Below are 27976 nucleotides of genomic sequence, written 5' to 3'. Positions count from 1 at the left end.
TATTAGGGTTCTCTAGAGGAACAGAACTAATAGGATAGCTATATATATAAAGGGGGTGTTTATTGAGGAGTATTGACTGACACGATCACAAGGTGAAGTCCCACAATAGGCCGTCTGCAAGCTGAGGAGCAAGGAGGCCAGTCGGAGTTCCAGAGCTGAAGAACTAGGAGTCCAGTGTTTGAGGGCAGGAAGCATCCAGCACAGGAGAAAGATGAAGGCTGGAAGACTTAGCCAGTCTAGTCCTTAAAGGTTCCTCTGCCTGTTTTTATCCTAACGTGCTGGCAGCTGACTAGATGGTGCTCACCTGTGAAGAGGGTAGGTTTGCCTCTTCCAGTCCACTGACTCAAATGTTAATTTCCTGTGGCAACACCCTCACAGACACACCCAGGATCAACACTTTGCATCCTTCAATCCAATCAAGTTGACACTCAATATTAACCATCAAAATTACGTATTATGATTCACAAATGAGTTAGAAAACAATTAGGTAAAATGTGGTGGGAGAAGTAGAAACTTTGGTTTACTCCAGACTGGTTTTGGATTCTGCATTTTTATTTTTATTTTTGAGACGGAGTCTCACTCCGTCACCCAGGCTGGAGTGCAGTGGCATGATCTCAGCTCACTGAAACCTCCGCCTCCCGGATTCAAGCGATTCTCCTGCCTCAGCCTCCCGAGTAGCTGGGATTACAGGTGCGTGCCACCACACACGGCTAATTTTTGTATTTTTAGTATAGACGGGGTTTCGCCATGTTGGCCAGGCTGGTGTCGAACTCCTGACCTCAGGTAGTCCACCCACCTCGGCCTCCCAAAGTGTGGATTCTACATTTAACCACTTAATAATGAATTGAGCTTTCTCTTCAGCTTGTAAAAATGGTTATCAGTTGGCACTGCACTTATCACATTCTTCAGGTTTCATAACTTATTTCAAAATTCCTTTTGCATACAGAGTTTTGTTGTTGTTTTGAGACAGGGTCTCACTCTGTCACCCAGGCTGGGGTACAGTGGCACAATCTCCGCTTACTGCAACCTCCGCCTCCCAGATTCACAAATGATTCTTGTGCTTCGGCCTCCCAAGTAGCTAGGATTACAGGTGTGCACCAGCACGTCCAGCTAATTTTTGTATTTTTAGTAGAGACGTGATTTCACCATGTTGGCCAGGCTGATTTCGAACTCCTGACCTCAGGTGATCCGCCCACCCCTCCTCGCAGAGTGCTGGGATTACAGCGTGAGCCACCGCGCTCGGCCCAGAGTTTTAAAATTTTACTTTTTCTACTTTAGCTCACATTTGAGGTGGTAAAAGTTAATCTTGAGGTCCCTTTCTCCTACAGTGCTGGGGAAAAATTTCCAAATGAGAGTCAAAAAGTCCTTTTCAGATACATCCAGACAAGGTTTGGTTAGAAATAAAATTACCTGGGCTCTCTGGTGGATTGGTTCTAGGCAAACAACTCCACCGGACAGGAGAGGCCGTGCACTGCATTGTGCCTGCCTCACCTCGGGCGCCTTCTGCAGCCGGCCAACCACCGACACAGCAGCGCGCCCACCAGCACGCGGGGGCGGGGCGGGCAGGCAGAGGCGCAGGTGCGGTGCTTCACAGCCCGCTTCCAGCCTCACACCTGCCAAGCATCACACCTGCGATGCCTGCACGAGCTGGGTGCGGTCCGCGCAGCTGCAGTAAGGAGGTGACCCGGCGTCTATTAGTTGGTGGTTCATCTCCTTCGTGCCTCGAGGAGCTGTAACGCCGCTTTCCTCCATTCTCTTTCTTCACTCTTGAGTGAGTGGCTATGAGCTGGGCTGCAAGAGTCCTGGGGAGCAGCCAGAGAGCGGGCGCCGCGGGAGCGAATTGTTTTTGCCCAAGGATGGTTCCGTGTCTCCGCCAGGCGGCATGTGACCTGCTCAGGCGCGGGTGGCCCTTCACCCCTGTGAGTGTCGCCAGAAGTACCTCGCACTTGGACCTGCGGACCCCGGGCGCAGTCCGGGAGCTGCGAACTGGAGGTTGGGGGAAAAGTAGGGTAGAGGGGGGAGAAAAGGGGGTCAGCTGCGGGACGGAGAGCCGTCCCAGCTGTGGTTTCATGTTTGATGGAGCAGGCGCTGTTCCTTTCCTCTCTCTCTCTTAATTCCTCTTAACTATACTCACGCTTTCTTCTCCTTCCCCTGGTCCGCTTCATGGATGCTGAGCTACCTGGCCAGAACCTACCCAGCTTCTTTGCTGTCAGATTTGTCGGTCTTGCACCTCCTTCCACACGGGGGCCCAGAAGTTCTCCATACGCGCTCTCACCACAGGTCTTGGAATTCCAAGCCATTTCCAATTTCAGGTCTTGGAAATGGCTGTGCAATTTGTCTTCACTGTTAGGTTTCCAAGATGGCAACTGTCAAGAGTGAACTTATTAAGAATTTCGCGAAAGAGGAGGCCATTCATCACAATAAGATCTCCATTGTAGGAACTGGATCGGTTGGTGTGGCCTGTGCTATCAGCATCTTATTAAAAGTAAGTTATGTGCTCCGCACCACAGGGTTCACCTCGGTTGGAAGCAAGGCCACAGTGTATGGTTGTGCAGGTTGTGTCCAGTTCAAGGGATGAGTGGGGATCCAGTACAAGGGGCACCAGAGGAAAAGGTGCCCTTTTTTTAGTTCCACCCAGAGGGCGCTCCTTTTTTAAAATAGTATTATATCAAATGTTAGAAGCATCTCTGTGAAAGTATGTTGACATTTCGCTTTCACATAATGACAATATGAGGTACCCCTTTGCTTGATCTGGAAACTCAGCTCACAAAACAAACTGGAGAAAGAGGTGGCAGAAAAGAGTATACAAGCATGTCAGTGATGGTAGGCAGCCTGTGAGCACAAAATACAATCTTTTTTCCTTGAAATATCTCTCTCCCATTTCCTAGTCTCTAGATCTTTATTTCCCTTCATTCCTTGTTCATGTTAGCTTAGTTTTAGTGTTTAGCTGTTCTTAGTACTGATACAGCTGATAAAGTTTAATGGCTATAGACAGAGGCCAAAAAGGATTCTGACCCCTTTCTAAGAATATTACCCTGATACGAACTTTATTACCATAAAGTTTTAATAAATCAGACATTTTGAGCTATACTTTTATTAATGAAGTATCTGTAAAATGTTTTAAGTCATCTTTTATATAATCTTTAAACCTGGCATGATTCATTGGATTTAAAGGATTGCCTCTGGGTTTCATATCTAGATGACATAGTGACCTTGTGGCACTAAGGATAGCGGCCGCAGCCAACTGCTGCTCCTGCCAGCCATACAAATTCCCCATGATTCATTTTGTCCTACCTATTGTAATGCCTTTATCAGCAGTGTCCTCACTGCTAATGAAGAATGCACACAGGTGAAAACCAACACATCTGTGACTCATTGATTGATGGGGCCTCCATGTATTGCCCAGGCTGCTGTCAAACTCCTGGCCTCAAGCAGGAGGCCTCAGCTTCCTGAAGTGCTGAGATAACAGACGTGAGTCACCTTGCTTTGCCCAACACATTTTTTTTAAACATCAGTAATAATGATAACAATATGTTTATAAGCATTATCCAATATTACAACCCTGAAAAGTAAATATTAGACCTATTTTTTAGAGGAGAAAAAAGGCACAGACTATCTCTAATTGCATGAATAAGTATACAGGTAATATATACAGAAAAGCTTGAAATAAAATATTTATTTATCACCTCTGCTTTGAAGGGCCATTTGGGGAGGGACTGAGCCATATCCCTGGAACTCCTACCTCTGCCAGCTGCTGCTTAGCTTTGGTTGCAGGAGTGGAGGGAATTTCGGGGCTTCTGATGGGAGGTTCCAGGGGCCAAGGAGAGGGCAGTACCATGGGGCTGCACCTGTTTCATGGCCCTATCTGTGATGGGAGGTCCTAGATCTCGAGTGGAGGTGGTGGATAGGACTGCATTCCATTGCAACTGGTGATGGGAGGTACAGGCCCCACTAGGCATGTAAGAGTATCCATAGGCTCCACTGGGGGCTTACCTCTGGAGGCTTAAAATGCCACCTGTAGCACCCATTGTCCAAACTCAGTGATGCTCCCTGCTGTAAAGGTATGAAGCAGAACCTTCCCAGTCACCTCCTGCTTCTAGAACTTGAATTCTAGTATGTTGCTAACTATGGCATTTGAATATCTTAGGAAATAGGGTACATAATCCCCCTGTAAAGCCTCAGGTTAAGGCTCACTTTAATCTTTCCCTGTCCTTGCCCTAGACACTGCAACTTCTGTCATTCAAGGAGATGGTGATAGCCTAAAAACTCCTTGCTGATAAGGAATTCTCAAAAGGAATTGTTCAGGATTTTATTGTCAGGAATTTATGGCACGAACCTAGTAGAGAAACAGTAATGTCTTTAAAAACTACTGAGTTATACCATAATACATAAACTTTAATTAGTGTAATGTGAGATCCACTTGTATTCTCTTTCAGCGATGTATCCCGAATCTAGATCAGTGCCTCCTGTAATTGATATTTAGTAGTTGGATGAAAGAATTGCTCAAAGATGCCCATTAAAATGGAAAATGCACTGGATTGTGAATATAAAGATGGGATACTCTGTTTACTTTCATTTTTATAAGGAAAGAGAGTCCAGAGAGATTGTTAGGATATATTTTTATAGACTTTATTTTTTTGAGTAGTTTTAGATTTACAGAAAAATTGAAAGGATAATAGTTTATACTCCACATGTAGTTATTAACATTATACCTTAGTATGGTGTGATGGTTAATATTGAGTGTAAACTTGATTGGATTGAAGGATGCAGGGTATTGTTCCTGGGTGTGTCTGTGAGGGTATTGCCAAAGGAGATTAACATTTGAGTCTGAGGACCGAGAAACACAAACCTACCCTCAATCTGGGTGAGCATCATCTAATCAGCTGCCAGCACGTCTAGGATAAAAGCAGGCAGAGGAACGTGGAAGGACTAGATTGGCTAAGTCTTCCCGCCTTCATCTCTCTTTCATGCTGGATGCTTGCTGCCCTCAAATATCAGACTCCAAGTTCTTCAGCTTTTGAACTCTGAGACCTACACCAGTGGTTTGCCAGGGGCTCTCAGGCCTTTGGCTGCAGACTGAAGGCTGCACTGTTGGCTTCCCTACTTTTGAGGTTTTGGGACTTGGGCTGGCTTCCTTGCTGCTCAGCTTGCAAATGGCCTGTTGTGGGACTTCACATTGTGATCATGTGGGTCAATACTCCTTAGTAAACTCCCTTTCATATATACATCTATCCTATTAGTCCTGGCCCTCTAGAGAACTCTAATACATATTGTATACCTTAGTGTGGTACATTTGTCATGATGAAAGAATGGATATTGACATATCACCTTTAACTATAAAGTCCACACTTTACTCAGATTTCTTTAGTTTTTACCTATGTCCTTTTTCTGTTCCATGATCCCATCCAGGATGATACCACATGAAATTTAGTCACTGTTTCTCCTTGGGCTCCTCTAGACTATGACAGTTTCTTTAGATTTTTCGTCTTTGATGACTGAGCGTTTTGAGGAGTACTAGTCAGGTATTTTGTAGAATACCTTTCTGTTGGAATTTGGTGGGGTTTTTTTTAATGGTTTTGGGTTTTGGGGAGGAAGACATATAAAGTGCCATTTTTCATCACATCTTATCCCGGGTACATACTATCATGGTTCAGTGTTGATGTTGACCTCGGTTACCTGACTGAGACTGTGTTTATCAGGTTTCTCTACTGTAAAGTTACTATTTTCCCCCTTTCCATACTGGTCTCTTTGGAAGAAAGTCCCTATATGCAGCCTACACTTACGGGGTGGAGAATTATTTTAATTCTTCTGTGTGGGAGATTTATCCTTCCTCCCCTATTAATTCAATCATTTGTTAATATCACTATGCACTCATGGGTCTTACTTTATACTTTGGATTATAATCTAATACTTCTGTATGAATTTGTTCCAGCTGTGGCCATTGGTAATTCTTTGAAGTTGCCTGCTGTGTGCCTTTGACATACTACATCAGTATAGAGTTTTGTTTGGTTTTGAACGCTTCCTTACTCTTTGTCATTTCAAGATGTTTCTGGTTCTTCATCTTGTATATTTTCTGCACCACTCCTAGAATCAGCCTTTTTTCTCCAAGGAAACTTGGTTCCTTTTATTGGATAATAGTATTAGAAACCAAGATCTGGGCTATTTATGTTCCTTGCTCCTGGGGTTATGATACATTTTCAAAGCTGCCTTTCAAAGATGACTTTATCAATGCCATGTAATACTGTTCCATACGACTCCAATCTCTGAATAACTGAGTGTCCAAGAAGCTTTGGCATTTCATTAAGCAACAACCTGTTCCTTGCAATACAGCTTGGACTTCTAGGTTAATCAGTTGTAGTCTAGTTTAAAATTTAAAGTGCTTGGCTTTGAATTTCCAGTAATTCAAATAGAGTAAAAAGATCCAGGCTGGATCCAGGCAGTGGCTCATGCCTGTAATCCTGCACTTTGGGAAGCCGAGGCAAGAGTATCACTTGAGCCTAGGAGTTTGAGACCAGCCTAGGCAACAAAGCAAGACCCTGTCTCTAAAATATAAATAAATGAATACAAATTAAAAATTAGCTAGGTGGCTGCACACGGTGGCTCACACCTGTAATCCCAGCACTTCGGGAGGCCAAGGCAGGTGGATCACCTGAGGTCAGGAGTTTGAGACCAGCCTGGCCAACATGGCGAAACCCCATCTCTACGCAAAATATAAAAAATTAGCTGGGCATGGTGGTGGTACATGCCTGTAATCCCAGCTACTTGGGAGGCTAAGGCAGGAGAATCCCTTGAACCCAGGAGGCAGAGGTTGCTGTGAGCCAAGATTGCGCCATTGCACTCCACCCTGGGCAACAAGAGCAGAAACTCCATCTCAAAAAAGCCAGGTGCAGTGGTACCTGCTAGTAGTACTAGCTACTTGGGAGGCTGAGGCAGGAGGCTTGCTTGAGCCCAAGAGGTTAATGCTGCAGTAAGCCATGAATGTGCTACTGTACTCCAGCTTGGGTGACAAAGTGAGACCCTGTCTCAAAAAAGAAAAAAGGTAAAAAGCTCTAACAATGTGAATTGGATATGTGCTTAAATTATGGATGCTTGGTTCTTTTCTTTTCTTTTCTTTTTTTCTGAGAGGGAGTCTCACTCTGTCGCACAGGCTGGAGTGCAATGGCCAATCTGATCTCGGCTCATGGCAATCTCTGCCTCCCAGGTTCAAGTGATTCTCCTGCCTCAGCCTCCCAAGTAGCTGGGATTACAGGCATGTGCCCCCATGCCCGGCTAATTTTTGTATTTTTAGAAGGGGCAGAGTTTCACCATGTTGGCCAGGCTGGTCTGGAACTCCTGACCTCAGGTGATCTGCCCACCTTCGCCTCCCAAAGTGCTGGGATTACATGCGTGAGGCACCGCGCCCGGCCTTGGTCATTTACTTCTTTTTTTTGAGACGGAATCTCGCTCTGTCGCCCAGGCTGGAGTGCTGTAGCGCAATCATGGCTCACTTCAACCTCTGTCTCCTGGGTTCAAGCGATTCTTCTGCCTCAGCTTCCTGAGTAGCTGGGACTACGGGCACGCGCCACCATGCCTGGCTAATTTTTGTATTTTTAGTAAAGACAGGGTTTCACCATATTGGCCAGGTTGGTCTCGAATTCCTGACCTCGTGATCCGCCCACTTCAGCCTCCCAAAGTGCTGGGTTTACAGGCGTGATCCACCATGCCCCGCCTTGATCATTTACTTCTCAGCACTAACACAAAGGTGCTATTTTTCCTCCAAGGAAAAATCTATTATGTAATAAAGATAAAAGAATATGTAGTTAAAAGGTAATACATTTACAAGGTTTGAAAGTAAGGCTGGGTACGGTGGCTCATGCCTGTAATCCCAGCACTTTGGGAGGCCATGGCAGGTGAATCATGAGGTCAGGAGTTTGAGACCAGCCTGGCCAACATGGTGAAACCCTGTCTCTACTAAAAACACAAAAAATTAGCCGGGCGTGGTGGCGGGCGCCTATAATCCCAGCTACTTGGGAGACTAAGGCAGTAGAATTGCTTGAACCTAGGAAGGTGGAGGTTGCAGTGAGCCGTGATAGCACCACTGCACTCCAGCCTGGGCAACAAGAGGGAGACTCCATCTCAAAAAAAAAAAAAAAAAAAAAAAAAAGTAGGCTGGGCATGGGCTCACGCCTGTAATCCCAGCACTTTCGTAGGCTGAGGCAGGCGGATCACTTGAGTCCTGGACTTTGAGACCAGCCTGGGCAACATGGTGAAACCCCATCTCTACAAAAAATACAAAAATGAGTCAGATGTGGTGGCAAGCACCTGTTGTTCCAGCTACCCAGGAGGCTGAGGTGGGAAGATCATCTGAGCCTGAGAAGGTTGAGGCTGCAGTGAGTCAAGATCATGCTACTGTACTCCTGCCTGGGGGCCAGAGCAAGCCCCTGTCTCAGAAACAAAAAGTAAAAGTAGAATTCAGACAGATACATACAAGGCTGGGTGCGGATTAAGGCTCACGCCTATAATCCCAGCACTTTGAGAGACCAGGGCAGGTGGATCACTTGAAGTCAGGAGTTTGAGACCAGCCTGGCCAACATGGTGAAACCCTGTCTCTACTAGAAATACAAAAAAATTGGCTGGGCCTGGTGGCACATGCCTATAATCCCAGCTACTCAGGAGGCTGAGGCAGGAGAATCACTAGAACCCAGGAGGTGGAGGCTGCAGTAAGCTGAGACTGCACCACTGCATTCCAGCCTGGGTAACAGAGCAAGAGACTCCATCTCAAAAAAAGAAAAAAGAAAAGATACATACATGGAGAAGTCACACTAGTTTCCATCCAACCTTTCCTTAGCATCCACTTTAGGCAACTATTTGAATCAGTTTCTTGTATTTCTAGTGTTTTGGTTTTTTTTAAATAGAACTATATTTTCTCTCCTTTCTTACATATAAAGTAGCATCATATAAATTATAGTACGAATTGGTTTCTGCAGGTAATAACTGTCTGACTATAGAACTAAAATATTTTTGAGTTGGAAGGAGCCTTATATTTTAATCCATTTGCTGTGGTTTAAATGTTTGTCCCCTCTGGAACTCATGTTTAAATTTAATCCTCCATGTGGCAGTATGGAGAGGTGGGGCCTTTAAGAGTCGACTAGGTCATGAGGGTTCTGCCATGGATTAATCTATGGATGAATGGGTTATCAGGGGAGTGGGAATGGTAGCTTTACAAGAAGAGGAAGAGAGACCTGAATTTAGCAATCTCAGCCTCCTTGCCATGTGATGCCTTGCACTGCCTTGGGACTCTGCAGAGTCTCCTCCAGCAAGAAAGCTCTCACCAGATACCGGCCCCTTGGCCTTGGACTTCTCAGCCTCCATAACTATAAGAAATAAATTCCTTTTCTTTATAAAGTACTCAGTTTCATACATTCTGTTATAAGGAGCAGGAAATGGACTAAGATACCATTTATTCAAAAAACTTTGAGCTCCTCTGTGCCAGGTGGATGATAAGTAAACACCAGATGGCTGGAGATGAATGACTTCCTTTTCTCAAGAAGCCCATGGTCTGGTGAGAAATTCCTTCAGCAGAAGCCCTATTTTATCACTCTGCAGCCTCGGCTGAAATGGGAAATGGGGCTGCTGACTACTTTCAGAGATTGTTCTATTTACTACGCAGTTTGTTTTTGTTTTCCTAATGATGAGCTGAAACGTTCCTCTTTGTAACTTGTATTTTTTCTGGTTTAGACTTTTATATCATGATGAAATGATGAGATCATTTATTATGTTTCCTTTAATTTTGATAATTCACAAGCTAGACATAGATCACCAATATAAGAATTTTCTTTCATTCTCCAGTTAATCAAGAGATACACTCACCCATTTGACTAATAATGTTTTTTAGGGTTTGAGTGATGAACTTGTCCTTGTGGATGCTGATGAAGGCAAACTGAAGGGTGAGACAATGGATCTTCAACATGGCAGCCCTTTTATGAAAATGCCAAATATTGTCTCCAGCAAAGGTTAATGTCATAGTTAAATACTATAAATATTCTAATATACATGAACAAATATCCAAGAAAATCATCTTTATTTCTTTTGACCTCCGCAGTTTTTACAGATAAGGCTGGTTGCTCCCTACTCTGTGCTCTCGTAACATGTTCAGATCCTTAGGTTGTACTTTGCAAGGTTTCCCACAGCACCAGACTGAGTTTCTTGTGAGCAGCAGTAATAGCAGTTACCATGACAGCTGCAATGAACTGACTGCCTATTGTGTGTGAGACATTGACCTAAGCACAACTCTATTTAAGAGATGATGTACCTCTGAACTAAGGTTAATTAAAAGTGATAGGACTGGGCGTGGTGGCTCACGCCTGTAATTCCAGCACTTTGGGAGGCCAAGGAGGGCGGATCACCTGAGGTTGGGAGTTTGAGACCAGCCTGACCAACATAGAGAAACCCTGTCTCTATTAAAAATACAAAAATTAGCCGGGCATGGTGGTGCATGCCTGTAACCCCAGCTACTCGGGAGGCTGAGGCAGGAGAATCGCTTGAACCCGGGAGGCAGAAGTTGTGGTGAGCCAAGATCACGCCATTGCACTCTAGCCTGGGCAACAAGAGTGAAACTCTGTCTCAAAAAAAAAAAAAAAAAGTGATGGAGTAGGGATTTGAACTCAGTTCTGTTTGAGTCCAAAGCCTAAGCTCTTCACTACTGTACTTGATTCACTTGGCACCTGGGAGATAATTATTTGAACAAATGAATGAACCAACAATTCCCTATTCAAAGGTCTGTTCACACCGCATCTATCTCTCAGTATTCTTGCCAGACTAATCCATATTTTGACCTCTTCGTCTAAATAATACAAAAGGTATTTTAGGAGATGAGGTGTTTTTTTGAGACAGTGTCTTGCTATGTCTGGACACTGGGCTCAGGCTGGACTTGGACTTCTGGGCTCCAGTGATCCTCTTGGTCTCAGCCTCCAAGTAACTGGGACTACAGGTGCACTACTGCACCCAACTTAGGAGGTTTTTGTTTTTGGAAATGGAGTCTTGCTCTGTCACCCAGGTTGGAGTGTTGTGGTGTGATCTTGGCTCGTTGTGACCTCTGCCTCAGTCTCTCTTGTAGCTGGGACTACAGGCACCCACCACTGTGCCTGGCTAATTTTTGTATTTTTAGTAGAGATGGGGTTTTGCCACATTGGTCAGTCTGGTCTTGAACTCCTAACTTCAAGTGATTGACCCACCTCAGCCTCCCAAAGTGCTGGGATTACAGGCGTGAGCCACTGCGCATGACTTAGGTTTTTTTTTTATTAAAAAAAAATGTACAAGGGAAACTTAGTGCTAATTTCCTGAAATTAAAAAGTAGTCTGGGCATACCAGAAGATTTAAGGGAACCTGCTCTTTGGTAAACATAGTGTGGTGATTGAAGTGAACAGGAAGTATACTTAAAGGCCAGATGTTTTCTTTCATAATCGATTGTTTCTTCTAATCTTTCCCCAGATTACTTGGTCACTGCAAACTCCAATCTAGTGATTATCACAGCAGGTGCACGCCAGAAAAAAGGAGAAACACGCCTTGATTTAGTCCAGCGAAATGTGTCCATCTTTAAATTAATGATTCCCAATATTACCCAATATAGCCCTCACTGCAAACTGCTTATTGTTACTAATCCAGGTCAGTTTTGTTGTTTTACATTTTCAACTTTTCAATTCGGGAGTACACTGTACAGGTTCATTACATGGGTATACTGCGTGATGATGAGGTTTGGGGTAGGACTGATCCTGCCACCCAGGTAGTGAGCGAAGTACCTAATAGTTTTTCAGCCCTTGCCGTCCTCACTCCCTCCCTGTCTAGTAGTCTCCAGTGTCACTTGTTCCCATCTTTATGTCCATGTGCACCCACATATTTAGCTCCCACTTATATGTGAGAACATGTGGTATTTGGTTTTCTGTTGTTGCATTAATTAGCTTAGAATAATGGCCTCCAGCCGCATCCATGTTGCTGCAAAGGACATGATTTTGTTTTTTTATGGCTGCATAGGTCAGCTTTATTTTCACTGTTCAGTGAAGGAGTTTTTGGGGGTGGGTTTAGTAACTTTGAAGAGAAAAAGAATTTAATGAGTATTAAATCATAAACTACCAATATAATTCCAGAATCTCTGTTTTGTTAGTGTAATATGTACTTTGCAGAGTTGTAATCAGTGTATATACTATAATGACTTTAAAAAAATACTAGTGTGAGGCCAGGTGCAGTGGCTCACACCTATACGCCTATAATCCCAACACTTTGGGAGCCCAAGGTGGGTGAAGCGCTTGAATCCAGGAGTTTGAGAACAGCCTGGGCAACATGACAAAACTCCATCTCTACAAAAAAAAATACAAAAATTATCAGGGCATGGTGGAGCATGCCTGTAGTCCCAGCTACTTGGGAGGCTGAGGTGGGAGGATTGCTTCAGCCAGGGAGGTCAAGGCTGCAGTGAGCCATGATTGCGCCACTGTACTCCAGCCTGGGTGACAGAGTGAGACCCTGTCTCCAAAAAAAAAAAAAAAAAAAAAAAAATTGTGGTGTGTATGGGAAGATAATATGCTTAATCATATGAGTTCAAGATTTATATTCTAAAGGCTGAGGTTTGCTTTCCACATTACTGTTTGAGAAGTGTAAAGGAGGGCTATAGTTCCTGTCTGACTCTCCAGAATTGTACTAGACTCCTCACTGGTGCATGTACAAGGTGGACAAACGCAAAATAGACTTTGGAGATAACATGTGCAGGACTGCTGATAGATTGTGTGTAGTGAGGGAAAGGGAGGAATAAAAAATAACTTCTAGATTTTTCCTTTAAGTAACTGAACGAATGGTAGTTTCATTTAACTGGGTTGGTAAATTTACCGATCGGGCAGGAGTCAGTGAGGGAAGGAGGTGGGGATGTTAAATATAGAGGAGAAAAATCAAGATACCTGAAATGATCAGAGGAAATGTCAAACAGCTAGAGATTATGAGTCTGGAGCTTAGTAGTTTAGGGATATTCAAATTACTGTATTCTAAAATCATTTGGAATAGTTTTTCTCTGTGCGACCAAAACTGAGTTGAGTGCATGATTAAGGTTATTCATTTTAATTTCGATGCTGAAGAACTATTTAACTTTTGTTTCACAGTTTTATAAAATATTCACATGGCTCCAACATCAATTCTAGAGAACAGGAATTATTCAAAGTCTCCAGCTTCTGTCCCTGTGCCCTTTCCCCTATAGCCTCCATCCCTTTATAGGTAACCATTTATATTTTTTATGGTTTACAGCTTTTTGTTACTACATATGTTTTTCTCCATCTTCTTTCATTTTTAACTTAATATATCATGAAGCTCACTCCATAGTAGTATTTATAAATATGTTGATTACTGTAGCTTTGTGGTAAGTTTTGAAATCAGGATGTGTTAAGTCCTCTGACTGTTCTTTAAGATTATTTTGGGCCAGGCATGCTGGCTCACACCTGTAATCCCAGCACTTTGGTTATGGGTTTTATTTTTTGTTTGTTTTAGACAGAGTCTCGCTTTGTTGCCAGGCTGGAGTGCAGTGGCACCATCCCTGCTCACCACAACCTCCATCTCCTGGGTTCAAGCAATCCTCGTGCCTCAGCCCCCAGAGTAGCTGGGATAACAGGCACACGCCACTACTGCCCGGCTAATTTTTGTATTTTTTGTAGAGACGGGGTTTCATCATGTTGGCCAGGCTGGTCTCGAACTCCTAACGTCTGGTGATCCACCCGCCTCAGCCTCTCAAAGTGCTGGGAGTACAGGTGTGAGTCACTGTGCCCGGCCATATCCCAGCACTTTGGGAGCTGAGCCGGGTGGATCACCTGAGGTCAGGAGTTCGAGACCAGCCTGGCCAACATGGCAAAATCCCATCTTTACTAAAAATACAAAAATTAGCTGGGCATGGTGGTGCACACCTGTAATCCTAGCTATTCTGGAGGCTGAGGCAAGAGAATCACTTGAATCCAGGAGGCGGAGGCTGCAGTGAGCTGAGATCACACCACTGCACTCCAGCCTGGGCAACAAGGCAAGACTCTCTCTCTCTCTCTCTCTCTCTCTCTATATATATATATATATATATATTTATTTATTTTTTTTTTTGCTTGTCTAGATCCTTAGCATTTCCTTATGAATTTATTAATCAGCTGGTCAATTTCTAAAGTAAAACCAACAAGGATTTTGATAGGGATTGCTGCTGATTTATTTTGGTTCTTTTGTATTTAATAAGTTGTTTTTCTCTTGCTGTTTCCAATATTTTCTCTTTGGCTTTTAACAGTTTGACTATGATGTGTCGAAGTGTGAATGTCTTTCAGTTTATACCACTTGGAATTCATTGAGCAGCTTGGATGTATAGGTTTTTTTTCTTCTTCTTCTTTTTTTGAGACGGAGTCTTGCTCTGTGGCCCAGACTGGAGTGCAATGGCGTGATCTCAGCTCACTGCAACCTCTGCCTCCTGGATTCAAGTAATTCTCGTGCCTCAGCCTCCTGAGTAGCTGGGATTATGGGCACTCACCACCACTCCTGGCTAATTTTTTGTATTTTTAGTAGAGATGGGGTTTCTCCATGTTGGCCAGGCTGGTCTCGAACTCCTGACCCGAACTGATCTGCCCACCTCAGCCTCCCAAAGTGCTGGGATTATAGGCATGAGCCACTGCACCTGGTTTGGATGTGTAATGTTTTTCTATTTGGGAAGTTTCAGCTGTTATTTCTTTGAATAACTTTCTGCTCCTCTCCCCTCCTTCTGGTGCTACCATACATGCATATATATGTTGGTGTGCTTAACGGTGTCCCACAAGTTTGAGGCTCTGTTTTTTCTTTTTTAAAATAGTTAATAGATTATCAAAAGTTCTTTTTGTATGGCATTGAGATATTTATTTATATATTTAACTGCATGCATATCTTTGGCTTTCACATAAATTTTCCTTCATACAGGCTATTGGTGTAAGCATTTGCTCTTTTTAAGAGTTTGATTCTTTAAAAAAAATACCAGATCCAAAATTCAGAAATGGTAGTCTGGCACTACATGGAAGCACACTGAAAATAACAAGCTGATGATACATTATCACACTGTATAATAGTATTTTATATTTTCTTACTTTCCAGTAAGTGTTTTCACATCCTGAAATCTCAGTGTCATTTTTGAAATGAGAGCTGTGGAGAGATTCTGATAGGACTCAAGAGTTGTGAAGGCACCTGATGGAGCTCCTTCATTAATTTCTCTAACCATTCAGGGCGCTGACGTCTGTAGGGACAGTTAAGTTAACACAAACAGTAAATGTGAAATGAATCCCCAAACTACTTTGTTTTAATTTGCACTAAAAAGCCTCCACCCTCAAAGTCCCACGTCATTAAGGTTATATGATAACAAATGAGGAAACACAAACTAAGCATCACTCGCTTGGCGACATTAACTGGCCCACCACACTCCCACCGCAGATTTTAGAAGTACATTTGCAAAAGATGCTTCTCTGTGCATTATGGCAGAAGTCTATTAAAGAATATTTAATTTATTGACTAATATTTCTAATAAGCACATTCAGAGGATACTTTTTCTGCGTTTTATATACTGGCTGTCTGCCATTAAGAGCAGTAAAAATGAAAAAAATCAAAAAATCTCAGTCTCAAATGATTTAACAGCTTAGTTCTGTATTTGCTTGATAGTGTATGCAGTTATAGTACACACTATCAAATATATCTTCTATATCTATTTAGAAAACTTATTCTGATATTAGAATCATGTTGAAGAAAGTCTTCTCCATTATTTTAGTGAGTTTGTTAAAATGGTTCACTAAGAACCATCTTCAAAATTTCAGGTGCTTCAAAAGTTAAAAGAAACAATTAACTTCATTAATCTTATAAAAAAAACCACAAAAAACCAAAAAACTGACAACTTGAAATTAGCATTATTAAGCTACCAAAAATTGATACCACTCAGGAAAGTTTTTTTTCCCCCTGAATAATATTTATTTTTTTTGAGATAGAGTCTCTCTCTGTCACCTAGGCTGGAGTGCAGCGGTGCAATCTTGGCTCACTGCAACCTCTGCCTCTCAGGTTCAAGCAATTCTCATGCCTCAGCTTCCCAAGTAGCTGATTACAGGCATGTGCCACCACGCCCAGCTAATTTTTGTATTTTTAGTACAGGTGGGATTTTACCATGTTGGTCAGGCTGGTCTTGAACTCCTGGTATCAAGTGATCTGCCTGCCTTGGCCTCCCAAAGTACTGGGATTACAGGTGTGAGCCACCATGCGGCACTGAATGGTAATATTTAACTAAAATTTTGGTCAAAGAAAAGATAATTCTGAGAGCAATCTGGATAGAGAGGGGTTTCTCAGGCATAGGTACTAATTCCCATGCAGGACTGCCTTCAGATGCAGCTCCCGTGTCTCCACAGTCCTCAAGGCTTGGTTTTAGTGACTCTGTAGTAGAGGAAAGGCTTCACACATATGTAATATTTACAGGCAGCATCACTACACAATGGAGTGCAAGTTCAAATCAGAATTTTAAGGTCAGGAAAAGTATCATTTAAATGAATCACCATTGACACTTTTAGAAGTTCTTAAGTTCCTTTAGAAATCTCCCTTTCAAGGATGTGCCAATTTTTACTTTGGCAAATCATGGATAAAAACTGAATGTATTAATAGTTATGATGATTGTGGTGCTATTTTTTAAACATTACTAACTTCACAGCAATACTCACATTTATTATTTACTTAGCACACTTTTTTTTTTTTTTTTTGAGATGGAGTCTCGGTCTGTTGCCCAGGCTGGAGTGCAGTGGGGTGATCTTGGCTCACTGCCACCTCCACCTCCCGGGTTCAAGCAATTCTCCTGCCTCAGCCTCCCAAGCAGCTGGAATTACAGGTGTGAGCTACCACACCTGGCTAATTTTTGAATTTTTAGTAGAGATGCGGTTTCACCATGATGGCCAGTCTGGTCTCAAACTCCTAACCCCAAGAGATCTGCTCACCTCAGCCTCCCAAAGTGTTGGGATTACAGGCGTGAGCCACAGTGCCTGGCCACATTTCAACAGTGTTTTATTTTCACTAACTGACCTACTGCAGTCCATTTTAAGAAATTTTGTTTTAGTTTATATATGATACTTTTTTATGCTGATATGAATGTGAAATTTTAAAAATTAAAACAAGCAATTAGGGTTTATGTTAAATATTAATTTATCTTACCTAAGTGCATAATTTTATCCATGTAGTGGTAGAAACATAAAACTGTACATTTTAGAAGGTTTTTTTGGTTTTTTTCTTTTGTTTTTTTTTGAGACAGGGTCTTGCTCTGTCACTCAGGCTGGAGTGCAGTGGCACAAACTTGGCTCACTGCAGTCTCCACCTCCCGGGTTCAAGTGATTCTTGTGCCTCAGCTTTCCAAGTAGCTGGGATTGCAGGCGCACACCATCATGCCCAGTTAATTCTTGTATTTTCAGTAGAGCTGGAGTTTCGCCACGTTTGGCCAGGCTGGTCTCCAACTCCTGGCCTCAAGTGATCTACTCGCCTTGGCCTCCCAAAGTGCTGGGATTACAGACGTGAACCACCATACTTGGCCAGGTTTTTTAAATAAAATAAAAAATTGCATCCAGATCTTATTTCAATTATAAATAACACACTGTTGACATTATTTTAAAATAGGATTTTAGTTTATTACTGTGGAAATGTGGAGCACAAGACATAACAAATACTACGTATTAATTTCAAAACTATTCAGAATGAGGCTGGGTGTGGTGGTTCACACCTAAAATCCCTAGCACTTTGGGAGGCTGAGGTGGGAGGATTGCTTGAGCCCAGGAGTTCAAGACCAGCCTGGGCAAAATAGTGTGAAACCCTGTCTCTGTTTAAAAAAAAAAAAAATTTTTTTCAAAAAGAAAAATCTACCCAGAATGGCTTATGGAGGTTTGTAATTGTTGATGTAAGAGTATTTAGGACTTTTTTTTTTTTTTTTTTTAACAGATTAAAAAGTTCCAGTAACTAATTATTGACATGAACTAAATGACCAAATAAAAGTGGAAAATGGAAAATTTAGAGGGCAGTACGGTAAGGGAGGGGATGTAAAATAATACAGGAAGAGAACCTAAACAATTGAAGATCAAAGATTTAGGAAAAGTTTAACCTTTTCTTCAAATCTATAGTCATTTACCTCAAAAATGTGGTTGGGTACCCTGGGACACAGCTGAGTTACTTGCTTTGTTTTCAGTTTACCAATTAAAACAGGTCACTTTCTCAGTTCCAGACCCAGGGCCTGGTGGAGGTCCCCCAATCCCCTTGCATTTCAATGGCAGGTGACAAACCTCTTAAGGCCCAGCATGACTAACTGAGGTTTTTCACTTGATAGCTTTATGTGTGAGAAAACTTTGACATTTCTACACATACTTCTCTCCATCTCAGGTATTAGAATGAATGCTTACCATTTTAAATAGTGGTATGATCAGACTGTTTCAGTATCACTTTTTACCATCAATGGGTATTAAACAGGGAACAGAAGCTCTAACTTTTACATTAATGGAAACACTACGTGTTTAGAAAACACTGTTTTAGAGGACAAAAGACGTCATCTTCATATCTTTTAAGTGTCTAATTTCTACTATTTAAGTGAGTACTTATATTAAATCTGCCATAAAAAATATGGATTTATGCCGGGCGCGGTGGCTCAAGCCTGTAATCCCAGCACTTTGGGAGGCCGAGACGGGCGGATCACGAGGTCAGGAGATTCAGACCATCCTGGCTAACACGGTGAAACCCCGTCTCTACTAAAAAATACAAAAAAACTAGCCGGGCGAGGTGGCGGGCGCCTGTAGTCCCAGCTACTTGGGAGGCTGAGGCAGGAGAATGGCGTAAACCTGGGAGGCGGAGCTTGCAGTGAGCTGAGATCCGGCCACTGCACTCCAGCCTGGGCGACAGAGCGAGACTCCGTCTCCAAAAAAAAAAAAAAAAAAAAATATGGATTTACAAGAAAGACAAATTAGAAATTATGTTCTTCACAGAGATCGACTACAGGATTCTGAATCTTAAATTGTCCTCATATGTTTAGGATAGAATTTGATGCATTTATCATTTTTAAAGTATGAGTTACTACATAAAGCTAAGTTAAAAGTTCAACCAAATGGAAAAGGTACCAACAAATGCCTAAAATACTATTCTAATTATCTAAAACAAGAACAAATAGATTTTTCAAATAAGAGTTGTTAATATTTATTTTAGACATTTGATTTAGTTGAAAGCTGCTACTTTGTTACTTAAAGACTGAGCCTATAAGAAAATAAGAGGTTTGGCCGGGCGCGGTGGCTCAAGCCTGTAATCCCAGCACTTTGGGAGGCCGAGACGGGCGGATCACGAGGTCAGAAGATCGAGACCATGCTGGCTAACACGGTGAAACCCCGTCTCTACTAAAAAATACAAAAAATTAGCCGGGCGAGGTGGCGGGCGCCTGTGGTCCCAGCTACTCGGGAGGCTGAGGCGGGAGAATGGCGTGAACCCAGGAGGCGGAGCTTGCAGTGAGCTGAGATCCGGCCACTGCACTCCAGCCTGGGCGACAGAGCGAGACTCCGTCTCAAAAAAAAAAAAAAAAAAAAAAAAATAAGAGGTTTAATCCAAGTAATATGAAAGTGAACTCTTTACCTTACCTGTTTTTCCCCAAATAATTCTGACTTCACTACTGGAAATTTTTGTGAATGGTTCCAAAAAACACCTATTTTGAAACTGCAGAAATAGCAGGACAAATCACTTTGTAGAATGATTTGTGAAATATTGTCCTACTACACTTAAATAAAAACAACACATTTCCTCACTTATGAGTATTTTCTTATTTTTGATACTGCAAATTCTACACATAGAACACGTCTTCATTGCCCTGCTGAAGGCCTCAGAATGTAGAGATGGTTCAAAAGTAATTTATACCATTTTTACCCAGGCTTTGTAAACATATGTCAAAGAGATAGGAAGGTACTCAGTTTTAGTAAACAAAATAATTGCTCCTACAGTAGCTCCTCAAAGTCCCAGGCAAGTAGGCATTATCAGAAGTTTTCTATTAGATAATTCTACCATCTCCAAATAAGGACTTTGGTCTGTTTATAAAAACTAATTGATAGATGAAGGAAGGAAGGTAGGTAGGCACGTAGGTAGGTAGACAGACAGACAGACAGACACAGGCTTTTGCTTTGTCACTTATGCTGAAGTGCAGTGGCACAACCATAGCTCACTGTAACCTTGAACCCCTGGGCTCAAGTGATCCTGTCTCAGCCTCCCAAGTATCTCGGACTAAAGGTGTATGCCACCACACTTGACTACTATTTAAATTTTTTGTAGAGACGAGGTCTTGCTATGTTGCCCAGGCTGGTCTCAAACTCCTAGTCTCAAGTGATCCTCCCACCTCGGCCTCCCTGTAAGTTGGGATTATGGGTGTGAGCCACCGTGTCTGGCCTTGGTTTATTCTTAGGAGTTTTTTTTCTCCCTTGTCCTGTTGCATAATCTAGAAGACTCTCCAGTATAATGTTAAACAGAAACAGTGATAGTGGGTATCCTTGTCTTGTTTCTGACTTTAATGAAAATGCTTCTAAGTTTTCTTCATAATGTATGTTTGCTTTGGATTTTGATAGATACCTTTTTGAGATAAAAAGCAGTTTCCTTCTGTTCCCAGATTGTTTAGTTTTATTTTTTTAATCCCTGAATGAGTTTTCCTATAGTTAAAATGATCATATATATCTTTTACTTTAAATCTCATCTGGTGTAATATGTTGACAGATTTTTTGATATTGAACCACCTTTGCATTTCTGGGGTAAAGCTGCTGCTTAAAGTATTTTTCTTTTTCTTTTATTATTATTATTTTTTTATTTTTTATTTTTTTGAGACGGAGTCTCGCTGTCACCCAGGCTGGAGCCCAATGGTGCAATCTCGGCTCACTGCAACCTTTGCCTCCCGGGTTCAAGCAATTCTCTGCCTCAGCCTCCCGAGTAGCTGGGATTACAGGTGGCCGCCACCACACCTGGCTAATTTTTGTATTTTTAGTAGAGACGGGGTTTCACCATGTTGGCCAGGCTGGTCTTAAACTCCTGACCTCATGATCCACCCACCTTGGCCTCCCAAAGTACTGGGATTACAGGAGTGAGCCACCACGCCTGGTGATGACGTATGTTTCTTTTCTTTTCTGTTTTTCAGACGGAGTCTCACTGTTGCCAGGCTGGAGTACAGTGGCGCGATCTCGGCTCACTGCAACCTCCGCCTCCCAGGTTCAAGCGATTCTCCTGCCTTAGCCTCCCAAATAGCTGGGACTACAGGCGCGCACCACCATGGCCAGCTAATTTTTGTATTTTTAATAGAGACGGGGTTTCAGCATGTTGGCCAGGATGGTCTCAATCTCTTGACCTCAGGGGATCCACTGGCTTTGGCCTCCCAAAGTGCTGGGATTACAGGCATGAGCCACCGCACCCGGCCTCTGATGCTGCTTTTAAAAAAATATTTTTTAGGCTGGGCATGGTCACTCACATCTGTAATCCCAGCACTTTGAGAGGCTGGGGCAGGAGGATTGCTTGAAGTAAGGAGTTAGACCAGCCTGGGCAGCATAGCAAGACCCTGTCTCTATTAAAAAAATAATTTTTCCTACTATTCAATGCTCTTTCCTTCCTTTTATTTTACTGTTAAAATAACGCTTGTCACTGATTTTAAAAAATCTTTGTTTTAAAAATGCATTAAAAAATATAAATTAGGCCGGGTGCAGTGGCTCATGCCTGTAGTCCCAACACTTTGGGAGGCCGAGGCAGGTGGATCACCTGAGGTCAGGAGTTTGAGACCAGCCTGGCCAACATGGTAAAACCCTACCTCTACTAAAAATACAAAAATTAGTCGGGCGTGGTGGTTGGTGGCTGGTGCCTGGTGCCTGTAATCCCAGTTACTTGGGAGGCTGAGGGAGGAGAATCACTTGAACCCAGGAGGCGGAGGTTGCAGTGAGCAGAGATCACGCCACTCCACTCCAGCCTGGGCAACGAGTGCGTCTCAAAAATAAAATAAAATAAATTTATCACCATATACAATTTTATTTATTAACTTTGTTTCATGGTACTTTGTATTTTTGTTTTAAATATATTGTAATCCCTTGTCTTACTTCCTCTTTAACTCAGAGTCATTTAAAAGTGTATTTTTGGGGCCAGGCACAGGGGCTCATGTCGGTAATCCCAGCACTTTGGGAGGCCAAGGTGGGTGGATCACGAGGTCAAGAGATCGAGACCATCCTGGCCAACATGCTGAAACCCCATCACTACTAAAAATATAAAAATTAGCCAGGCGTGGTGGCACACACCTGTAGTACCAGCTACTCGGGAGGCTGAGGCAGGAAAATCACTTGGACCCAGGAGGCAGAGGTAGAAAGTGAGCCAAGATCGCGCCATTGCACTCCAGCCTGGTGACAGAGCGAGACCCTGTCTCAAAAAAAACAAAGTGTATGTTTCAACATTTAAAAAAATTTTATTGTGGTTGATTCTGATATAACTGAATTGGGTTGTCTGATCAGTTCTTTAAAGTCTGTTAACACTTTGTGATCCAGATAATAGTGTTTGTAAAAAAAAAAAATTCCTGATGTATTATGGACTTTAATGGGCATGATGATCTTTATTTGATTATACTTATTAATTTTATTTAGTTTTGCAAAATTAACTTTATAAATCAGTTTATAACAAAAGTATGTTAAAATTGTCTGCTATGCTTATGAATCAAATCTACAGTTCCTAATTTTTTTCATATATTTTGAGGCTATATTAAGTATATATAAATGTACAGTTGTTAAATTGTTGCATTGTTTTATGTATCTCATACATTAATGAGAATACATGTTTAATACATATTTTATACATAATTGTATATAATGTAATTATATGTTAGTGGGGATACAGAGATAATACATAAATGTGTATGATACATAATAGAGATAATTCATATATATTACATATTATATATATATTATACATACATAAATGTATTATCTCTACCCCCATTAATGCTTTCTTGTTGAAAATTCTATTATTTGCTATTAATATAGCTACACTGACCTTCTTTTTGGTATTATCATTTTAAAAATTAACTTCAAGAAAAAAATTCTGATAAAGCTAATAATGTTTAAAATAACTGACACTCAAATATCACACTGTGTCAAAAATTTATCCCTTCCCTACTGGGACAGAGACACAGTTGGTCTTGTTCTTGCTCTGTTGCCCAGGCTGGTGTACAGTGGTGTGATAGTAGCTCACTGCAGCTTGATCTCCTGAGCTGACGTGATCCACGTGGCTCAGCCTCCCAAGTAGTTGGAACAATAGGCACATGGCACCACGCGCCTGGCTTATTTTCCTTTTGGAGATGCAGTTTTGCTATATTGCCCAGGATGGTCTTGAATGATTGCTTGCCTTAAGGGATCCCTCCACCTCTGCCTCCCAAGTAGCTGGGATTTATACTTGTTTTTTTCTGTTCTCCCCAACTCCTTTTTTTTTTTTGAGATGCAGTCTCACTCTGTCGCAGGCTGGAGTGCAGCTGATGTGATCTCGGCTCACTGCAACCTCTGCCTCCCAGGTTCAAGCGATTCTCCTGCCTCAGCCTCCTGTGTAGCTGGGACTACAGGTGCATGCCACCACGCCCAGCTAATTTTTCTATTTTTAGTAGAGATGGGGTTTCACCATGTTGGCCAGGATGGTCTCAATTTCTTGACCTCGTGATCCGCCCGCCTCAGCCTCCCAAAGTGCTGGGATTACAGGTGTGAGCCACCGTGCCCATCTCTCTGTTCCCCTCTTAACTATGCTTTTCGTTGAAAATGGGTTATTCTCTGAGCAAAATTATCTGAAAGACTTGATAAGAGTATTTGTTTATTCATATTTCTCAGAATTTTCTGTGGAGTGAACATTCTGTGTTTCTGCATACCAAGCTATGCAAAGTATCAACAAAAAGGTTTTTCATTACTTCTATTTGGTAGATATTCTTAGAGTTGGGGTATAGCTGGGGTTGGATAGAAAACCATGTTTCTGGCCCCCTCCACAAAACATCAGATTTACTAGTTTTAAGTTAGGTAAATCTAAAAAACGTATCCTTGCAGATGAGGACGTTTCTTGATACGAACTTTTTCTTCTTAGTGGATATCTTAACTTATGTAGCCTGGAAGTTGAGCACATTTCCCAAAAACCGTGTTATTGGAAGTGGTTGTAATCTGGACTCTGCTCGTTTTCGTTACTTTATTGGGCAAAGGCTTGGCATCCACTCTGAAAGCTGTCATGGGCTGATCCTTGGAGAGCATGGCGACTCAAGTGGTAAGCCTGAGGCACGATTGGAGCCTCTGCAATATCTGTTTCCTGCCAATCATATAGACATTTAATGCAAAGTAGCTCCTGGGAGGGGAGAAAAGACTTTATTCCACTTTAGGCCCTTTTAGTAGTAATTTTTTACTACACTTATTTTTTTTTTTTTTTTTTTTTTTGAGACGGAGTCTCGCTCTGTAGCCCAGGCTGGAGTGCAGTGGCCGGATCTCAGCTCACTGCAAGCTCCGCCTCCCGGGTTTACGCCATTCTCCTGCCTCAGCCTTCCCGAGTAGCTGGGACTACAAGCGCCCGCCACCGCGCCCGGCTAGTTTTTTGTATTTTTTAGTAGAGACGGGGTTTCACCGTGTTCGCCAGGATGGTCTCGATCTCCTGACCTCGTGATCCGCCCGTCTCGGCCTCCCAAAGTGCTGGGATTACAGGCTTGAGCCACCGCGCCCGGCCTACTACACTTATTTTTAAAATAAAAAATACAGATTTGAAAAATGTGAGATTGACACTATAATCCTACATATGGATGGCTAGGATTATAATGCTTTTCTTAAATAGAGAACTAAGTAACACGATATAGTTTGTATTTAATTTGGGACACTAGTTCACAAAGGTCAGCAGTGTACTTCATGTAGTAGGCATTCTTCAGATTAAGGGATGGGTTGTAACTGAAGAATGTAAGAGGGAAGAGAAAGAGTACTGTGGTAATAGTCCTTTTCTCCCCTCTTAGTGTCTTCTGGCTAAAAAACCTTTGAAATCTATTTAATATAAACCTTGGCTATGGAAAAAGACTTAAAGGTAGAAAAACTAAAACTTCCTGGTGGAAAGTTTAAAACTGCAATTTTCTTATTTGCAGAATCTTTGCCAAGATAATAGAATTGTGGATCCCCCTCTGTGGAGATCTGGATTTAGAATATCTGGAGTGGAGCTCAGATATCAGAACATTCCTAGTTGAAAACCACTCATAACAGTTTTGCTAAGGTCAAAAACCAAAACCCTGCTAATACTATGTTGTAATAAGTGGGATTTTGGGTGTCTCTTTCTTAGTTCCTGTGTGGAGTGGTGTGAACATTGCTGGTGTCCCTCTGAAGGATCTGAACCCAGATATAGGAACTGATAAAGATCCTGAGCAGTGGGAAAATGTCCACAAAAAAGTGATTTCCAGGTAATACACGCTAGTTTCACATTTTTAGTACCTTAGAAGTTGTGAGCCTGAACTCTGTTAGAAAGTTGAGGTTAGTCCCTTAAGTATATGTTGTTGTATTTCCCATATTTTTATTTGCACTTCTGCTTTTTTTGTGTGATCATATTCACCAGATTATAAATTCTTCAACAGTCAGGGACTGATTCTATATTGCTCATTCCTGAGCCTAACCCAGTATTGAGCACATGGTAGGGGCTCACTTGTTGACTGACAATGTATTTTTTCAAACACTTGCTATATAGTGTTTATTGTTAGTGGTGGAATTAATTCCATATTAATTTCTGCATCTCTGTACTTGTAACTCTAATGTTTAACCACTGTGGCAAGGCATGGTGGCTCATGCCTATAATCCCAGCACTTTGGGAAGCTGAGGTGGGAGGATCACTTGAGCTCAGGAGTATGAGACCAGCCTGGGCAACATAGGGAGACCCCATCTCTACGAAAAAAAAAAAAAAAATTAGCTGAGTGTATGGTGGCTTGCTTGAGCCCAACAGGTCAAGGCGAGCTCTGATGGTGCCACTGCACTCCAGCTGAGACCCTCCCTAAAAAAGGCATACATATGGCCAGGCGTGGTGGCTCATGTCTCATGCCTCTAATCCTACCACTTTGAGAGACCAGGGTGGGCAGACCACTTGAGGTCAGGAGTATGAAAACAGCCTGGCCAACGTGGTGAAAACTCAGCTCTACTAAAAATATAAAAATTAGCCACAAATGGTGGTGCACGCTTGTAATCCCAGCTACTCAGGAGGCTAAGGAGGGAAGACTGCTTAAACCCGGGAAGTGGAGGTTGCAGTGAGCCGAGATTGCACCACTGCCCTCCAGCCTGGGCGACAGAGCAAGACTTAAGAAAAAAATGCGTACATACTCCAAGTAATTTCTAGGAGAAGTTGTTGATGGAGTCATTGCAGTTTTGTGGCATTGTTAGATAGGATGCTATAAAGTGGAAGTTCAATGACAAGTGGATCTTCTCAACTAACTTATGTTTATGGTTTCTTCTAACTACAGTGGCTATGAGATGGTCAAAATGAAAGGTTATACTTCTTGGGGCATTAGCCTATCTGTAGCTGATTTAACAGAAAGTATTTTGAAGAATCTCAGGAGAGTGCATCCAGTTTCTACCCTAAGTAAGGTAGGACATTCACATTTGAAAAATCATTAATTTCAACATAAAACAGGGGTAAGTAACATTTTTGAGACACTCCGGTTTTGGGTTTGATCTCGTGGAAGAACCTCTCTTCCTGAAGTCTGTTCTTTGCTGCTGAAGAGTGGGGAGATTGGGGAGTCTATCTTTATAGACCTTTGTCCTGGTCTAGCGTGACATTTCCTTTTATTAGATAAAAGTAAGTGTTTTTGCAACTTGATTATTTAACTAAGTGATCTGACTCTACCAGTATCTGGAAACACTGAGAACCACTATGGGCAGACCTTGGTACCTTTGGAGTTGTTCTCTTCGTTTCGATTATGTCCAATGAAGAGATCTAGGAAAAAAGCACTAGACACAAAAGAATTAGCAGTCTCCTGGGGAGAGGGGAGTTGGGGCATGGGTGAGATCCTTCTGCTAGTCTAAATGGAAGAGGTTATAAAACAAGAGAGATCTAAATCATTGGAAATAAAGTCATAGGAATTTTGAAGTGGTCTCTTGATAGGAAGTGGTATGGAGTAAGGAGATGAGGAAAGAAGGGTGAGCCCCAGCAAACATGGCAGGAGGCTGGGGCCCATGTGGAGAGATGGTGGGTTGAAACTGAACAATAAATATGTCTAATCATGTTTTAAATTGTTCTCTGTCTTGGTACTCTGCCATAGTTTGTACTACCAATCTGTTACTCATTCACCTCACAACTGTTGTTTCTCATATTGCAGACCTTTGTTAAAAAAGGAATAATTTTTAAGTCTTTACTTTCAGGGCCTCTATGGAATAAATGAAGAAATATTCCTTAGTGTCCCATGTATCCTGGGAGAGAATGGCATCACAGACCTCATAAAAGTGAAACTGACCCTTGAAGAGGAGGCCTGCTTGCAAAAGAGTGCAGAAACACTCTGGGAAATTCAGAAGGAACTCAAGTTTTAAAGTTGCTTAAAGTTACCATTCTATAGATTGAAGATGAAATAGTAGTTATGGAATTGTATATGTCAAACTTTAAAATAAATTTGAATTTCTAAAAGTTGGAAAAATAGAGGAAAGAGTGACCTATTTAGTGTAGCCTTCCAGCTTTTTTTTTTTTGGGGTGGGTCTCATTCTGTTACCCAAGCTGGAATGCAGTGGCACCATCATAGCTCACTGCAACCTTGACCTCCCGAACTCAGATGAGCCTCCCACTTCAGCCTTCAGAGTAGGTGGGACCACATGTGTGTGTCTCCATGCCTGGCTAATTTTTGTATTTTTTTGTAGAGATGGGGTTTTGAACTCCCAAAGTGCTGTGATTACAGGGGCGAGCCACTGTGCTTGGCCTTAGCTTTGATTTAGTATCCAGATGATGGACGATACTTTTTTTTTTT

General features: G+C 42.2%; 1 protein-coding gene across 1 annotated transcript; it reads left to right on the top strand.

Annotated features, from left to right (window-relative positions):
- Positions 1-1605: 1605 nt before the first annotated feature.
- Positions 1606-27976, top strand: LDHAL6A (lactate dehydrogenase A like 6A). Its single transcript, XM_025356182.1, has 8 exons — positions 1606-1771; positions 2351-2485; positions 9875-9992; positions 11470-11643; positions 24106-24279; positions 25324-25441; positions 26486-26609; positions 27384-27976. Exons 2-8 carry the CDS (start codon positions 2360-2362, stop codon positions 27546-27548), a joined length of 999 nt encoding a protein of 332 aa, XP_025211967.1. The 5' UTR covers positions 1606-1771; positions 2351-2359; the 3' UTR covers positions 27549-27976.

The sequence above is a fragment of the Theropithecus gelada genome, chromosome 14 (assembly GCF_003255815.1).
Source record: "Theropithecus gelada isolate Dixy chromosome 14, Tgel_1.0, whole genome shotgun sequence".
Taxonomy (NCBI): domain Eukaryota; kingdom Metazoa; phylum Chordata; class Mammalia; order Primates; family Cercopithecidae; genus Theropithecus; species Theropithecus gelada.
Note: the sequence above shows the minus strand (reverse complement) of the source record. Positions and strands in the feature narration are given on the sequence as shown.

What these genes read in the sequence shown, in the direction of transcription:
- LDHAL6A (XM_025356182.1), top strand. Translation starts at nt 2,360, where the DNA reads ATGGCAACTGTCAAGAGTGAACTTATTAAGAATTTCGCGAAAGAGGAG. An exon ending in AGAGCATGGCGACTCAAGTG is followed by an intron (nt 24,280 to 25,323) that starts GTAAGCCTGAGG and finishes TCTCTTTCTTAG; the next exon opens with TTCCTGTGTGGAGTGGTGTG. An exon ending in CACAAAAAAGTGATTTCCAG is followed by an intron (nt 25,442 to 26,485) that starts GTAATACACGCT and finishes TTCTAACTACAG; the next exon opens with TGGCTATGAGATGGTCAAAA.